Here is a 15,134-nt window from a genome sequence, read left to right on the forward strand (position 1 = left end):
GTGGAGGCAAAAGGCACATTCTTGACTCTTGAGAAGGGCTCAAAACCAAGGTTGTGGATGTAATTCGGAAAATTATTGGGCAGAAGGTCCTCTTCTATCTTGCAGTTTCATGCGAAGAGCTTCAAGTCCAACTCAAGAGTGAAATAACCAATTCTCAAGCTGAAGTATGTGCACCGTAGGCTGATTTTACCAATTGAAAGTAATGAAAATACAAGTTGGCCTGAAATTTATTGCGTGAGCATCCGCAGGGCAGACACAGGATCTAAAACTTGTATCGACTTTTGTCATGAGCCATACTGCACTCTCCAAATTTGGCAAACATTTTCTTTGGTCATGTGGGGAAGCAAAACATGTCAAAAAAATGCAATAAGTTGGATTGGATTTTCCACTGCTTCACGGAATATCAATGTTTAGCACTGAAAATGCTAGGACAACATTACAATCCTGTTTTAACCTTATTCCTTGCTAAGATTGATCCCCGCCTTCTTGGCAACAGCATCCAATCCATTTTTCTCTATTGTCTTCATAGCTTTAGTTGACAAGCGAAGTTTAACATAGCGTTTCCCAGCCTCCCACCAAACTCTTTTGTACTGCAGATTCACGAACTGTAATCTCTTTGTCTTGTGGTTTGAATGAGATACCTTGTTTGCCTTGTTGGATTTCTTTCCTGTTAAGGGACACACTCTCTCTGCAAATACAATAAATACCAACATTTCAACTTTTTTTTTGAGGAAGCTATGCACGAACCTTTCAGGCAAGAGTCCAGAATTCTCTAAGTAATAATTAAAACAAATGAAGCATGCAGTGTCATATATAGCAGTGACCCCAAGAACTTATTTGTATAGACAGGAATAACAGGAGTCTGGACCATTTTGTTTCCTTGCATTTTCACTAGAATTAGCAAAAGGATAGTGCAATCAAGCAATATGTGTTGACTAATGCTGTTCAAGTATATTAATCTAACTCCCTGAACTGAGTTTCTTCTGCTATTTAACAATATTATGCAAGCATCATGAAGCCGAACGCTAAAGAAGATGAGCATAGAGAAAGCTTAAGTCTTGATTGTATAGAGTAATCATCCATAAAGCTACTAGCCAACTAGGTACTACAAGCTAAACAAGCATCTTGATTCCTTGACAAGTTTAATCTCCATATTCATATAATTTACATCTTAACACGACAGCAAAATGATGCTAACATAAAATCCAAAAGAACTGACAAGATAAAGAATTCAGCATCTCCCTAACCACTTGGTTTCCCACAAAACTAGATACAAGCTACCATACACCTCAGTTTCCGCAGATTTTATGATCATGGATATTATAATATCTCCACAGACTGTTAAAATTTCCTTCTTCAATTAGAAGGCAAATGCTTCTCCTTATGACAAACATCAACCACCCTGTTTCCACAAATTAATGGTCGCATAATGCACATTTGAGTGACAGTTGTTGGCAACAAGGTCCTCTAAAAAAGCTACTTAGAAGTTCAGCATCCATAGTTTAATTCATTGATGCAAAAAAGTTTGCAGAGATTAGTCTCCTGTGTTTGTACTATTAGCGTAAGTTAAAATAATCTGATGTACAATGCACATGGATTCCTTGATTGCATATCATCAAATCATTGGCTCTCTGAAAATACAAAACTTAGCCCAAATAGTCGAGTCAAACATGCCAATGCAGAATGTGGTTATCCAAAGACAACGAACAATATTCACCAGTCATTTTCACAAGCAGTTTTGCTTCTTTGTCACGCTCATGTGAATCACTCTCGTAACTCCTAACACTAATTTGTTCACTTTTGAATGTTAAACCCGCTAGGAATTCCCCTCCTAAACCCACCTGAATCACCTTCCCCAACTGTCTTTTACATTTAAAGCTTAAACTCTGAAATGAAGAAGAGTTTTTGCATCAACCCAACCAGAATCTTCCGTGATATCTAAACCACATATAATCCCAAATTGCTCATAATATTGCACTTCTCTCATGAAGCACTCGTTAACTGAAGCTTCTTGTATCATCAAATAGTATTCGTCTCACAAAAAACTTGTATCAACAATTCTGAACAATGTCAACCATCCTAATAATTTACATACACCATCCGCAGTCAAGGACAGAGGATATTTGTCGTCTTCACCCCATCTATCAAACAGATAGATATACAGCAAAACATTCTCCAATTTACATCGCAGTAGTCTAAATGCAAAAAAAAACTAGTAGTCATACTACTGCAATTGTCCAGTACTACAATATAAGCATGTTTAAGCTTTCCTTCTAATATAAATTTTACCAAAAAGGTTCCATATTTAATATTATCTTAACAGGGGCTATAATTACGAAGTAAATCTTCTACATTCCCCCAAACCTACCTTACCACATAGAACATTAACCTAAGCACTAAGCAAACAAGCAATTATTGATCAAAAAATGACACAAAAAATTAACAAGAGCCCAACAGCAGAAATCAAGCAAATACCCAAAAATGTAAAAAGAGGAAAAACGAAAATAAAAACAATAATCCACAAGAAAAAATGCTTAAAAGACACAAGAGCCACAAGAGGAAGCGTGAAATTTACTTGCCACAGGCTGAAGAGAAGGCCTAAAAGGAACAGAAAGGGCTGTTGAAGGCAGCTTAAACTGATTGGGATCGCAAGAAATCTTGATGCCATTCAACTGGGAAGTTACAAAGCCCAGCTCTGAACCCACTGCTTTCATGGAAGCCTTGAGGAGTGGCCTATTTGCAGCCATGACTGCCTGTGAGCCCACTGCCAGTCCTCCTATCGTTGCTGTAATAGTTGTAGCCATTTTTGGGGGATTCTTGAAACTCTGTATCTCTGAGTTTATCTTCCACTCTTCTCTGATTCTTGAATATACTTTTATGCTGCAAGAAACTCTCTGCTTTGCTATTACTGCTATTTTACTGGGAGGATAATGTTAGTCATTTGTGGGTGTTTTGTTTGGGTACTGCAACTTTTTGTTTTCTGGCCTCTGGTTTTGTAAACAAGGTATTTACAATTCAGACTTCAATTATTGGTGAATGTGATATAGACCCTCGAGTATTTTCTGATAGCCCCAAAAAAAAAAGGGAATTAAAAATATTTCTTTTAAAATAATTCTTTTTCAAAGACTGGGCAAATGACTAAAATTCAAAAAAAAAAAAAAAAGCATTGAGAATATAATTAGATTCCTTAACAAAATTTGCTTCAAAAGTGGCATATGGATTTATGAGTAAGGATCTATTCTCACAAATGCTTAATTCAAAAATTGCCTCAATTATCTATTTTTGTGTAAATCCAATTCCACCTTATTACTTGCTTACATTTCTATGTTTGGCTGTCATATTATTGCTCCTTTTTGCTCCAATTTGCTAGTGGAAAAAAAAAAAAAAGAGAACATATTATGAAATCTTGTTCCTTGGAGTACCTTATTTTCCTTAATTTGCTGGCATCTTTGGATGAATAGGAATATAATATTGTCTGAAAGTCACAACAGGCCGTTGAATTCACCTGATTTTTGTATTAATGTTTGCTGAATTTTTGATCTGAGGCCCTGGGATGATTAATCTGTTATGATACATGAGACTCAGGTTGGGAACCATCTCTTCACTGCAGTGATACGGCTCCGTTTGAATTCATCATTTTTTGAAAAATAAGTTTTGTTAGGTACAATATCACAGTAATACACAAATAAAAACAATCTTAAAAATACCAAAAATAACCTCAAAAAAATAACTTCATCTACAGTAAAAAGTTTTCACCTGCAGTGCTATAGTAAAATATTTCAAAAACACCCCCTATAAACAGTTAATCCGAACGAAAATTTTTCCAGACTGAGCAGTAGAGATGAGAATTGGAAAATGTGATGAACTCCATGGGTAAACACCACATATACGTGCAACGATGGTATTAATGTGTGAATATGCACGTATTTTTGTGTGTGTGTGTGTGTCTGAAATTTATGCCCATGTTCAGAGAAAAAAGACACCCTTTTTCTGGTGAGGGGTAATGGTCTCGGTCTACTAGAGTTGCATAATATAATCCTTTAGCCGACTTGCATCACTACCAAACTTCACCAAAGAACCTAAGTACAAAAGAACAGATGGTAAGCCAAACGAAATATAACAGGAACCTATATACCGTTCGATAAACTTGAATCAGTAATCCTATTACATGTATTTCCCCTCAGTTGAGCACTGGTGACCTACAACATTACTTCCATTCTGCTCAAAATGGAATGGAATGGAATGGCATGCTAAATAGCTCCAATCTACAAAGGGAAGGGCAAGGGTCATGAGGGCGATCTTTAGCTGCATGCTTCAAGCCCCATTACACTCTTTTTTTGTTTTTTTTTTCTGGGTAACTTTACATGAGAGGCATGAGAAGAAGACAGCGATACAGACTAAAGCTGGAAAGACCAAAATCCCAGAGGCTGTGCAAGACTTACTCCATGGTTTACCACCAAATTTGCATACAAAAAGAGTTACAAAGAACAAAAAACAGATCCGGTCATCCGATGATAACATGCAAGCCTACTCATTTAGGAAATCTCTTGTGGTAAAGATCAGGATCGACATACTCCACAGTCACAATACGGTCATCAAAAAGTCGTCCATGCAGACAATGTGCAGCCATGCTAGAAGCTTCAATTCTTTTAAACTCCACTAGAACACAACCAGCCTCAAAACAATCAGAAACATTGGGCATCTCTTCCTTGTTTTCACCTTTCTCAAGAATGTCCGATCCCATTTTCCCACAGGAGTCTGGTTCTGAGGCACTCGATCTTCCAACATTGTCCAAAAATGATTTCTCCATGACACGCACTTCATTTTTCATCTCACAGGCCCCAACTGTAGCATCAGAAATGCTGTCATTGCTCATCAACTGGTTTGTTGAGGTGTTCAGGTTTCTAGTGCATTCTGTAGAACTGATATCCAGAATCTCCTGGCGGGCTGAGCCAGTATCAGTCCGATTGCCATCGTTAATAATTCGTTCATGACTCTCATCATTCAATATATCGCCGACAGGTTTGTAATGAGAATGGCCATCATGGAAATTGATGTTGCTAGTATCACCAGGTTCTTTTAAATTGCTAAAATGGATGTTTTCAGCAGAGATGGCATCACCATTAACAGTTTCATCAGCACTCACAGATTCTATGCAGCTTTTAGGGGGCTTTGACGTGATATTATTTGCTAACACTTTATCAGTGATACTCTCTCCACTTGCTTCTTCTGAATTGTCCTTGTAATCCATAGCAGAACCACTCCCATCCACTGCTGTAAATGCTGCACCAGTAGTATAATTATCAATGTGCTTGACAACATTGATGGCTTTGACAGTACCAAACCTGCAGTATTGGATGACACATAGAGGTGCATTTAGACACACATTACATTTAAAAGGCCGGCAAGGAGATTGGAAGCAAGTGCAGACTAGAATAATTCAGTTATGAACTTATATTATCATCAACCTGGCACACTCCAGTCTTATGTCTTCCAATATCTCTTCCAGTTCGGCTTCAGACAATGATAAGGGTCCTACTGGATCCAACTGTACATGAGATGCATTGGGAAATAAATTTTATTATGATACTGATTCCATAACAACTGACAAGAAAGAAAAGCAACAAAAGAATGCTTATTAACCATACCACATTTTTTAGCTTCAAAACTCCAGTGGGTTTCTTCAGAAGTGGCTTTGCATGCTCAGGGATCCCATAGAGTGGCAACTGATTAGCATTTCCCTAAAAATTAGCATAACAAGGTTAAGCATAGGACTACAACAGACTAAAATTAAGACGAGAAATAAGGAAATCAGAGATAACAACCAATGTTGGAGTATCTGGAGTAGCTTGTACCACAGTGAGCACTTGTCCTCCCAACTTCATACCATTAAGACCAGCACACGCTTTTTGAGTTACCAGATGATCAACATACTGAACAGTCCAGACCAGTTTTAGATTCTTGAATGAGAAGCAACAGACATATTTGGCTAAATTTAAAAGGACATAAATCACAGAAGGTCAAGGAATATAATGCAGCATGAGAAATAGATTTCATATAATATGGCAGGAGAATTTTCAATCACCCAGTGACAAAAAATGTATTTTTACAAGTTACCATAAAAAATATTCATGTCAAAAAGGATAAGATTAAAGATCCATAATTTCATCATCCAAACGCAACCAGCACTGTCAGAAGTTTTATAGAATTAAACGCCCACACCAAAAACTTACTGCTTCTTTCTTTATTAAAACCAAACTAGTGGATTGAAATTTAGAATAATTATAAAAAAAAAGTAATTTTCTTATGATTCAGAAGAATTTGATCAATTAGGAAACTAATGAAAATAGGTGGTACCTCAAGAAAAGCACATTGTCCAACACCTTCCACATTATGCTCAAAGTGAAATGCCTTTAGAGATCCAAAAGCCTCAACAATCTCCATAAGCTGAAAGCAGTACAGGAACTTTAAGCACAAGAAAGATGGCAACAATAAAAAGTGACATTTGTCAATCATCTTACCATTTCAGCTGAGATAACCTTTGATATTCCACCAATAAAAATCTAAAAGAATTCGAGAAATCCGTTAGCATAAGAAAACATGCCTTCACAAACATAAAATTTGAAGAACCAAAAAAAAAAAAAGGATATCCATAAATATTTTGTAACAAATGAAAGATAACAAGGTGAGCAGGAGGAGCAGATGCCATACAAATTGGATGACACATGAAGATATACATAAAAGGCCCTTATCACATTGATACAGGAAGTATGTTCATATCCCAATTTATAATTGATCAAGTACAAAAAACATAATAAACTGGTATCGCATGCAGAAAAAAAGAAAGAAATAAACCGGTATCGCATGCAGAAAAAAAAAAGAAATAAAAAAAGAACTACAAATCACAATGAAATCACTTCTGAAAGAAAAAGCCTGTTTGAGGTATAAATTTAAGACAGTAAGTCACACTATATAAGGATTGTAGCCCAAAAATATTCACAGCCTTAGGATTAAGGAATCAAACATGTCATAGACAAACAGTTTAGGATTAACAAAAATGAATTACCATTCAAATGATGAGCAGATTATTCATGTTAAAAAGGAATCAAAATATAAAGTCACTACATGCTTGACTAGAGCATCATGAACGAGGATGCAGAAGAACAGACAAAGTTAAACAAAGTTATAACACTCCTCATCCTTAAAATGCATACCTTATGGCTTGAGTCCTCGACATCGTCACTTATTGAAGTAGTTGCATCTACTGATTTGTCATCAACACCAGTCTGCACGAAAATAGCAACTGTCTGAAAACCTGCTACATAAATAGTAACCACAATGTACCTCAGAAACAGAATTTCAGACAAAAAACAACTGTTGCATGATAAACAACTTGGAGACTTCATATGCTAATCAAGCACAAAAGCCTTGATTGAGTTGCCCAAAGAAAAACTATGAAACAGTATTTACGAATACAGGGAACCTGTTGCACAGACTTCATATACGCGAATAAATCACTTGTACAATCAAACATCACAACAATTTCCAGTCCACATTTAAGAATCACAGACCTCTTACTTAAGAGCCAATACATAATCCGGATCAGGAAACCTTAACCTATTTGGGCTAGTGCCGAAAACAGAGGCAAAGTTAGACACAATGCTCAGGAAAGACACAAAACTCCAAATACTGATTGAACAATTACTTAATTCTAGAAACCATAATTCTAGAAACCTCCCGTAAAGTACCTGATAATATCAGACTGTATCCCTTTTCAAAACTTAGACATACCTCCCCTTGGTACTGCAAAATGTTTACAATAATCATGACTTAATCAATCACCAATAATTATGCCTCTTTATATGAAATGAAGAAAAAACTACAAAGAAAAACTTAACAAAGAAATACTAAAACCACGGTTTCCCTCCTTACCAACTCTTTCTTGCTTACCCTCTTGTTCATCATTTTTCTAAACAAATACCTTCCAGTTCCTCCCCAAAGCCATGAGCCCAATGGCCCTTTACCTCCTCCCTTCTCCTATTTTCTCTGCCTCTCAATTTCTGCAATAAATGCATAGTTCACCGGGACGATATATAACTCTTTTGGTAGATAAGGAAAAGGAGGAGGATGCTGAGTTTGACTGGAGTAGTTGATAATAAATTAATGGATTATATGCACAAAAAAGCTCCTTGTGGTTAAGCAAATGTACACTTTAGCTACCTATGGTTTGTAAACCTCACTTTAACCCCCTATGGTTTTAACTAAATTGAAAACGTTAATTTTCCAGTTAATTTTAACAGTCAAAGAGAATAGTCAAGCTATTTAAAATAATGATGTAATTATTAAACTGCTCTTTAGAATGATGTTAAAATGATATTGCAAACAAGAAATGGGGTCAAAGTGCAAATTACACTTTCTTCCATCTTATCCAGGAAGCTCCTTTTGCTTTCTAGCACCTCTTTGCCTTTCTTCCTACCACTCTCCGCCCTTTGTCATCATCCTCTTCACCACTTCTCTTTTATCTTCTCCAAATCCTAACAGTTCCTCCACCGCCCCCCTAATCTCCTCCTCCTCCCTCTCGTCTCATCAGGTTCAAAGTGGAGGCTTAGACCAAGTGGTAGTGCAGACGGAAGGCGCTTAGATAGTGGCAATGGAGAAATCAGCGCTGAAAGAGGGAGACAAGGAAGAATGGGGTAATTCGGTTTTACTAGAGGTGGTTTCAATTGAAAACTTAATATTTTCTTTGTAGAGGATGAGCTGCAATTTTTCAATTGCTATTGTGGCTATCACACTAAGGCCAACTGTATGAGGGTACAGATGTAGAGTGAACCTTGGACAGCTATTATTCTCTGGTTTGATGTCCACATTATTATTTCTGTTTTGTGGGCAATTTGTTGTCGATGTTAGATTGAAAGGAAAAGAAATTGTAGGAGTAATTGGATTAGTTTATTATTCCAAAGCAAAAAGGAGAGACGATGTTGAAGAGGAGGTAGTGCCTAAGAAGGAAGCAGAGGACTAAGGCCTGATAAGAGGCCACGGTTTGGCTTTGGAGAGACATTTTTTTTAAACAATTTGGTGTGTCTAAATAAACAAATGTCTAATTTAATCTTTACGAGTGTTTAATGTAACAGAAAACATAACAGTTCACTTTGGTTCAAACCATGGAGTGTTAAAATGTGGGTTTCCAAACCATAAGTCGTTAACTGGTACATTTGCTCAATCACAAGGGACTTTTTGCATTTAACCCTAAATTAAGAGATTGGCCTTCAGTTGGATTTAAGGTAATTACGTTTTCGGCATATGGGCATTACAACAAATTTTGAGGTTTTCCTTCGGATAGGATGGTATTGAAACTCAATTAGAATGCTATGCTAATTGTGAAGGCTTTGACAGAATACTACCAGTTCAGAAGCAAAGGGGTTGGGAATGGTGGTGGTGGAGGTTCTTGATAGGCTCTTTGGAGAGGCATAAGGGATGGTGGAAGTGCTAGACAGGCTTTTTTGGAGAAGAACAAGGGATGGTAGTGTAGAAGGTTCTTGGTTTTCTATAAGGCATGAGGAATAGCTAAGTGGTGGATGGTGGTGATTGGTCAAAGCAACCAATTTTTATTAACCATAAGGGTAGTTTTGTATAAACGTGTTATTCGTGGGCTGACATGACCATTTTGCTACCTAAACCAACTCAATAAGGGAGGTATGTGTAATTTTTGAAGGATGAAGCATATTGTCTGCAATTATCAGACAGCTCGGGGGGAATACCTGAAATTTTGCCTAAAAAATTTATAGACTGCTCAAGGAACTAAATTCATATAGCAGGAAGAGTGGATAATCTAACCTTATATACCATTACAATATAGTAATTAAGATGCCTTGTAAGGTATTTGCTTCACATCCCAAAACCGCCATCTATAATAATTTAGCTTCCCAGCTAAAGCAATAAAAAATGCAACAGTAAACACTAAAAACTGGCCAAAGAATGAAAAGCTTGTGCTTGGTTTAACAAAATAAACAGTCAAATCACACAACATTCTCCAAACAAGTAAAAACCAAAATCAACCAATAATTACTTATTCATCAAGAGACACAACATAATAAGATTCCCAACCATCTTTGAGTGTAATCAGTTCAAACAAGATGCCAAAAAGCTCTTTTTTTTCTTGGATGACAAGTACCACTTCTGCACACATCTACTTGAGTTTTTAAAGGGGCATCCACACAAAAATAAATAATACCAAATCATGAAATATTAAGAAAGTTACAGTTTTGCTTACCACTTTTTTCACATGAATAGAAATATTATACATTGAAAGTCCAATTAAAGACCACAAGCCCAACCCCCACTCGTAAGAATTTAAATATTTATTCTTCCAGCATTACATTCAAGCTGCTTTGAACATCTATCCCTTAAACCATGCAGCCATAGAGCAAGGGAATGTTTGAGCTCAAGAAATTCGAGGCATCTAGATACCAAGCAGCAATGATCATTAACAAATAGCAGGTCCACAATTAATAGAAAACTTAAAATAAATGAAGGCCATTTTTATTAGGAGTCTTATTAACATCTGAACCAATTAATTTCTTAATTCCAAAGAATGACCGAAAAATCTACCAACATGTTCTTATGGTTCCTCCAAGTAGGAGCTGTACTCCCCACCATTGAAACATGTGGTGCCAACTAGCTCCTCCTCTTTCTGCAACCCCTGCCCCCAACCAGAAAAATAGCAATAATGAAGCCAGAAACTAAAGATGCAGCAAAACTGAGCTTCTTGAAGGAATCCATAGAAGAAACTGTTTCTCTAACCTAATTTTGTTTGTAGCAGATACTAAATTTTGATGCAAATGACACGAACACTTACCCTCTCTCCTCCTCGGATCCTCCATCACGTTACATCTCCTAGTCTTAGTTCTACCAAAAAAAATGAACAACAGCCAGACAGCACTAGGAAAAAGTATGACAAACCAATCTTAGATATAAAATTCTCTATGTACAAAATTGAGGACTGATAAGGAAAATCAAAAATAATTCCCACTTACAAGCACTCAAATATTGCATTAGAAGGCAAATTTAGGAAGACCAAATCATACATCCAGACAAGAAAAAATACTGAAAAGACAGATTGAAGAAAAACCAAGAAGTCCACATCTTAATCAATACGCGATAAGGTGAAGCATATCATCAATCCCTACACGGATTTAGTTATATAACTGCCATAGAAAGAAGCAAGGCTCAAAAAGGGTAATTGAATGCCAATAGCATAAAGCTTAATGGATTCATTGTTCTTACAGTCACTTCAACAAAATCCTTGGGCCGTCTGATTTTAAGAACAGACCCAAAGAAGGATCTGCCATCAAAGAAAAGTGCAGCTGAAGCATCTTCTGGTGTCAAAAATTCAAGAAGAGCTTGACCCTTCTCCTTGTGTATCTGCAGTACAGATACAGCAGAGCAAGTTTAATCTGGTACATTAACATGCATGACAACCAAAAGATTTCTAGTTTAAGAAAAGTAGCTAAATGCCTACCATACAACTGATGCACGGAGAAGTTCCTTTAATATGGTTAACACCCGAAGACAGCAGGAAATCATTAATACATTCCACAACAGCTTTCTCAGAAGCTGTAGGCGGTAAATTCTCCACATAAAGCCTCCTCATTGGCCGTGTTGCTTGTGTTAACTGGATGGAGTCAATGGCATGTATCTGAGAAAATGAAGTATATTGAGAAATACCAACAGGCTTTATTGCAGCTGAAATAGTAGGAATCACGCTCAAAGGCTTGGGTCCATTCTCTGATGCAATTTGGCTTGAGAACTGCACATTAGAGGCAAGAGAACTGCTAGTGTCACTTTCCTTTCCTACAGGTTGATGGTCCCAGCCAGCAGTTTTGCGCTCTGGAGAGCGAGTAGTTGGGGAAGGAGTCTTTGCTGCAGCATCAGTTTTTCTCTTTCTTGGTGAATAGCCACCAAGCCCACTTGAAGATCCAGAATAGCGCCTGTGATTACTATTAGGACCATCAGTTGATACCCTCTTCCTCTCAGTATCGACATGTGATCTTTGAGATTTATCTTTATAAGAGTAGTCCTGGTCATCCACCAACTTCCACCTGTGGGCCGTTGGTGAAACTGAAGAAGACCTCCTACTTCTTTCTTGATCACGCTCTCTGCTCACAGACCTTTTCCTTTTGGGCCTCAAGTCTTCATAATAGCTTCTTGATGGCTCTTTTTCCTTCATTTTGGAAAATTCTGAATTCTTTGATTTACGCTTATCATGTTTTCTTGGAGCATCCTGGTCTCCAGTTCTCTCCTTGTCTTCATCTTGATGTTTCCTTCTGCTTTGCTTCTCTGGTATTACTCTACTTTCTTCGGCATATTTATCTCTCCCAGTCAAAGCTCTTGAATGTCTCTTCTGTGGTTCATTTTTATAATCATGCCTCGTTTGGTCAACATCTCTGCTCCTGCCGTAAACCTGTTTGTGGTCATTATCTATAGCTTTTCTGTGTTCCCTCTCTGTTACAGATAACCCAAAAACCTTTTCTCCAGACCTCTCCTTTCTGCTCAAATCCCTTGAATGTCTCTCACCAGATCCATTTTTAGAATCTTTATTAGAACGATCACTTCTCTTGCTATTGTAAGTATGTCTATCAGATTTGCCTCCACTGGCATCATTACAACCTAAAGTTGTTATTACTGAGCTCAATTTGGCGCCCCGCTCTCGGCTTTCTCCAGATCTGTCCTTTGTTGAATATGTATTATCTTCTTTTCTCCGAGCATGGATCCTCACAGAATCCTCTGAAATAGATATAAAACCACCATGAATAGAACAATGTTGTCCGTCTCCATCACTTTTTGGACCATCAGAAACATTCTCCATATTGTGTTTGCCATTACGTTCTCCAAGAGCAGATTGAATTCCCCCTGTTTTCTTGTTTTTCCTTCTAAGCATTATGTCTTCAAAGCTCAAAGGTCTCGTCCGAGCTGAAGTGCCCTCGTCGCAAGAAACCAGGGATAGCTCTTTATTATTTCGATGCTTCTCTTTATGGTGACTGGATCTGCTCATGCTTCCCACTATTACTTTTCAAACAAGAGAGTTCCAATCTTCCAGCATGCTGAAAGAACCTAAAGCAACAAACAGCTTCAAACACAATACCCATCGAAAACTTGACTACCTCAAAACCTAAAGAGATCAATATAAAACCTACCATAGATAAGTCAACTATCTAGAATTCCTCAAGAAAAGCACAAGTTCACTGTCTGGTACAAAGAAGTCACTACATATACCCATATAAGCACATGCATAAGGCCTTGTGTGATGGCAAACAAAGTCAAAAATCAAACTATTGCTCAACATCTAACGACTAAAGACCACATTATCTCATCAGCAAACAACAAGCAAAATCCAAGTGGGAAACCAAGACAATTTGCAGGCCAACTACTATTGTATGCAGATGTCATCTTCCCCATGTCAAAATGAAGCATAGGTTGGAATGTACATTGCAACTATAAGGACTCAAAATTTATGAAAGCTGCCCAAATGGCAGCACCTAAAACAGTTGAATTATCCATTACATGCATTTATCCATCAACAGAAATCCACAATCAACAAGAAATACACTAACAACCAAAGGTCAAAATTCTAAACAAAAGTAAAGCAAAAATACAACCACCCTCCCTGCTCTCGTCCTTACTATTAACCAATTAATTTTGATCCTTTATTTCGCCTTCAATTCTTTTCACAAGTACGACAAAACTCGATTAGAACATATCGATACAGCCACAGAAACACCTTTTCACCGCAGTCAATCCAATATAAAACATTTCCAATTACACCTCATACATTAATTGCAAAACAAGAATAAACAATGCAAAACACCAAATATTAATTCTTGTTTTCCTCATAAAAGTTAAAACTTTTCATCCCTAGTTAAATTCTAACTTCAAACCCACAAGAGTTTCCCAATTCATCAAGTGGGCCCACTAAATATCCCTCAAATCTTGCCCTCCAACCCCTACACTTCACTCCAAGACATGAACTGTAAATTTATCTATGCCAACCGAAAATCTTAATAAAGGTATACTTTTGCTTCCCTCTTTCCTTTTTTTTTTTTTTAATTTTAATTTTCCAAGAATTGCAATAGCAAGAAAAAGTTAGTAAATAAACTTCCAAATGTTTAAATTAAATGAATTAAAGAATAAAATCAATAAGCATTTGTAATCTGAATACTAAGCAACTAACCAGTGTGCATTTGCGAACAAGAACAATTAAAGGATATAATAAAGAGGGAAATCAACAAAACCTGCTGGAGGGAATTGCAGAGGACGGAGAACTCACCGGAGACACGCCGGAGAAGATGATAGAAAGAATTGATAAAATGAGACGACTGTAATGTTCGGGGCAGCGACAGTTTAATTGAGGGAGAACCGGTGGCATAAAACCTAGACGACAGCTGAAGATATTATAGCCTGTTAAATGACCTTTCTACCCTTATTATGATAGTTTTGCTTTAGGGGAAAGTTTTGAGATTCAATATATATTAAATTGATGAACATTTTTTTTTTTTAAAGATTAGATTGATGAACAGTTGTACTACTATAATATAAGATCTTATTCTTGAATTAAAATTGGCTTGCAAAAGGAAGTCGAGTGCAATTGTGGTAAAAAAAATGATGGTTTTATGATCACATTGTTTGGATTGCTCTTTATTTCCCTAAATATATTTGCTTACATCATCATTACAATTTCCAATACACCTTTTTACATTTCCAATTACCTTTTCATCTTACATACATCACATCACAAAAAGTGTTACAGTAAAAATATCTCAAATAACTTACAATCCAAACAAACTGTTTATTATAGTTTTAGAGTAAATCTTTCCTACACTGACGGTGTATACACTATCATCGTTGGATTCATGACATGTGTACAAAAGTTGAATTTCAAATTCAAATTTTGCATAGTTGTCAATCATCCAACGTTGATAGTGTATACACTGTCAGTGTAGGAAAGATTAATCCATAGTTTTATACGTCATACATATCGTAATCTATTAACTCTAATATTGTGAGTTAATATGTATGATCTATCGTAAAGATCTTGTTCTTGAATTAAAATTGGCTCACAAAAGGAAGTCGAGTGCAAT

General features: G+C 36.7%; 2 protein-coding genes across 5 annotated transcripts; both read right to left on the bottom strand.

Moving 5' to 3' along the window:
- Window positions 1-351: 351 nt before the first annotated feature.
- Window positions 352-2,970, bottom strand: LOC113736534 (large ribosomal subunit protein bL28c). Its single transcript, XM_027263558.2, has 2 exons — window positions 2,576-2,970; window positions 352-688 (listed from the first exon to the last, which is right to left on the bottom strand). The coding sequence occupies exons 1-2, from the start codon at window positions 2,802-2,804 to the stop codon at window positions 456-458; spliced, it is 462 nt and encodes a 153-aa protein (XP_027119359.2). The 5' UTR covers window positions 2,805-2,970; the 3' UTR covers window positions 352-455.
- A 1,131-nt stretch (window positions 2,971-4,101) lies between these two features.
- LOC113736199 (uncharacterized) lies at window positions 4,102-14,460 on the bottom strand. Of its 4 annotated transcripts, none has more exons than XM_027263050.2 (10): window positions 14,324-14,460; window positions 11,519-13,110; window positions 11,284-11,421; window positions 7,215-7,286; window positions 6,522-6,563; window positions 6,358-6,447; window positions 5,826-5,933; window positions 5,649-5,741; window positions 5,469-5,548; window positions 4,102-5,345 (listed from the first exon to the last, which is right to left on the bottom strand). In XM_027263050.2, the coding sequence occupies exons 2-10, from the start codon at window positions 13,049-13,051 to the stop codon at window positions 4,532-4,534; spliced, it is 2,970 nt and encodes a 989-aa protein (XP_027118851.2). In that variant the 5' UTR covers window positions 13,052-13,110; window positions 14,324-14,460; the 3' UTR covers window positions 4,102-4,531. The 4 variants fall into 4 exon arrangements, with proteins under 4 accessions (XP_027118851.2, XP_071940637.1, XP_027118852.2 ...); XM_072084536.1 differs by having other exon boundaries at window positions 11,519-13,100; window positions 14,324-14,452; XM_027263051.2 differs by having other exon boundaries at window positions 14,289-14,436.
- Window positions 14,461-15,134: the final 674 nt, after the last annotated feature.

Source organism: Coffea arabica, chromosome 3e (genome assembly GCF_036785885.1).
Source record: "Coffea arabica cultivar ET-39 chromosome 3e, Coffea Arabica ET-39 HiFi, whole genome shotgun sequence".
Lineage (NCBI taxonomy): Eukaryota > Viridiplantae > Streptophyta > Magnoliopsida > Gentianales > Rubiaceae > Coffea > Coffea arabica.

What these genes read in the sequence shown, in the direction of transcription:
- LOC113736534 (XM_027263558.2), bottom strand. Translation starts at nt 2,804, where the DNA reads ATGGCTACAACTATTACAGCAACGATAGGAGGACTGGCAGTGGGCTCA. An exon ending in TTCTCTTCAGCCTGTGGCAA is followed by an intron (nt 689 to 2,575) that starts GTAAATTTCACG and finishes TTGTATTTGCAG; the next exon opens with AGAGAGTGTGTCCCTTAACA.
- LOC113736199 (XM_027263050.2), bottom strand. Translation starts at nt 13,051, where the DNA reads ATGAGCAGATCCAGTCACCATAAAGAGAAGCATCGAAATAATAAAGAG. An exon ending in CTCCAGATACTCCAACATTG is followed by an intron (nt 5,742 to 5,825) that starts GTTGTTATCTCT and finishes GCTAATTTTTAG; the next exon opens with GGAAATGCTAATCAGTTGCC. An exon ending in TTTTGAAGCTAAAAAATGTG is followed by an intron (nt 5,549 to 5,648) that starts GTATGGTTAATA and finishes TCTCATGTACAG; the next exon opens with TTGGATCCAGTAGGACCCTT.